Raw genomic sequence first — 978 nt, forward strand, 5'->3', positions numbered from 1 at the left:
TTGAGCATATCAATCCTCTACCGTGGCAATGGGATAAAGTTTTAAGTAACGACTTTTGAAACATTATGTAGTGAATTATGATAAATATTATGTAACGACTTGAAATATTATGTAATAAACTAAATGGAAAAGTATATTTTATTTTTTGCAGTAATACACGACAATTAAAAATTTATAATATTAATAAAATATTTCTAATTAGCATTCTCCCTCTCCACAAATATGGCATCCTCTTCTTCTATAGCAATATCGAGGATTTTTCTTTGCAGGTTTCTGCGTCGTATATAGGGCAATCAGCGTAGTATATCGCCAAGCTGTTCTAAATAACTGTCAACTATATCACGTTTTTTCTGCGACAATTCTTCATCAATCATATTTAGAAATTTCTTTTCAATTTCAGTTTGCTTTTGCACATCTGTAATTAATATATATGCGTATACATATGCCTTAAAAAAATACAAAATCAAGGGAAAATTAAAAAAAACAAGATATAGGATTATGAGCCAAGCAAGGTCTTTAATGCTAAAATGTTAAACAATAAATGTTTAATATTTTAGCATTAAGATCTTGATTAGTTCGTAGCTCCATATCTTGTTTTTTCAATTTTGAAATAAAAATATTATTACTTACTACTGTACTTTTTAGCCCGTGCCGATGAGGGACATGATGATATTTGTGATGCTTCTGATGGTGAGTATGCAGAATTCATTACGGAATCGTCAAAATCACTCAAGTTATCCTCTTGAATAGTATCCATTTGCACATCAACATGGGATGAAGGCATTTCTAAAAGATGCTGGATGGAGCTGGCAGTTCTGAAATAAAAACGAGTTTAAAAATTATTAAATTCCATACCACACAATTTGAATGTTTGTAAAATTTCAGTTAAAAACAATGTAAATTAATACTTACGGAGCTATCTTTTCGAGATTGTCAAGAAATCTCATTTGTTCATAATGGGAGAAAGAACTTTGTAAT

General features: G+C 29.8%; 1 protein-coding gene across 1 annotated transcript; it reads right to left on the minus strand.

The window, feature by feature from the left end:
- Positions 1 to 293: 293 nt before the first annotated feature.
- Positions 294 to 947, minus strand: LOC108759905 (uncharacterized). The gene is made up of 3 exons (XM_018505595.1): positions 913 to 947; positions 631 to 815; positions 294 to 415 (listed from the first exon to the last, which is right to left on the minus strand). Exons 1-3 carry the CDS (start codon positions 945 to 947, stop codon positions 294 to 296), a joined length of 342 nt encoding a protein of 113 aa, XP_018361097.1.
- Positions 948 to 978: the final 31 nt, after the last annotated feature.

This window comes from Trachymyrmex cornetzi, unplaced genomic scaffold, assembly GCF_001594075.2.
Source record: "Trachymyrmex cornetzi isolate Tcor2-1 unplaced genomic scaffold, Tcor1.1 scaffold1061, whole genome shotgun sequence".
NCBI classification, from domain to species: Eukaryota; Metazoa; Arthropoda; class Insecta; order Hymenoptera; family Formicidae; genus Trachymyrmex; species Trachymyrmex cornetzi.

Coding starts and splice junctions, on each gene's coding strand:
- LOC108759905 (XM_018505595.1), bottom strand. CDS start 947: ATGAGATTTCTTGACAATCTCGAAAAGATAGCTCC. Junction 816..912: donor AATCTCGAAAAGATAGCTCC/GTAAGTATTAAT, acceptor TTTTTATTTCAG/AACTGCCAGCTCCATCCAGC. Junction 416..630: donor ACGGGCTAAAAAGTACAGTA/GTAAGTAATAAT, acceptor TATTAATTACAG/ATGTGCAAAAGCAAACTGAA.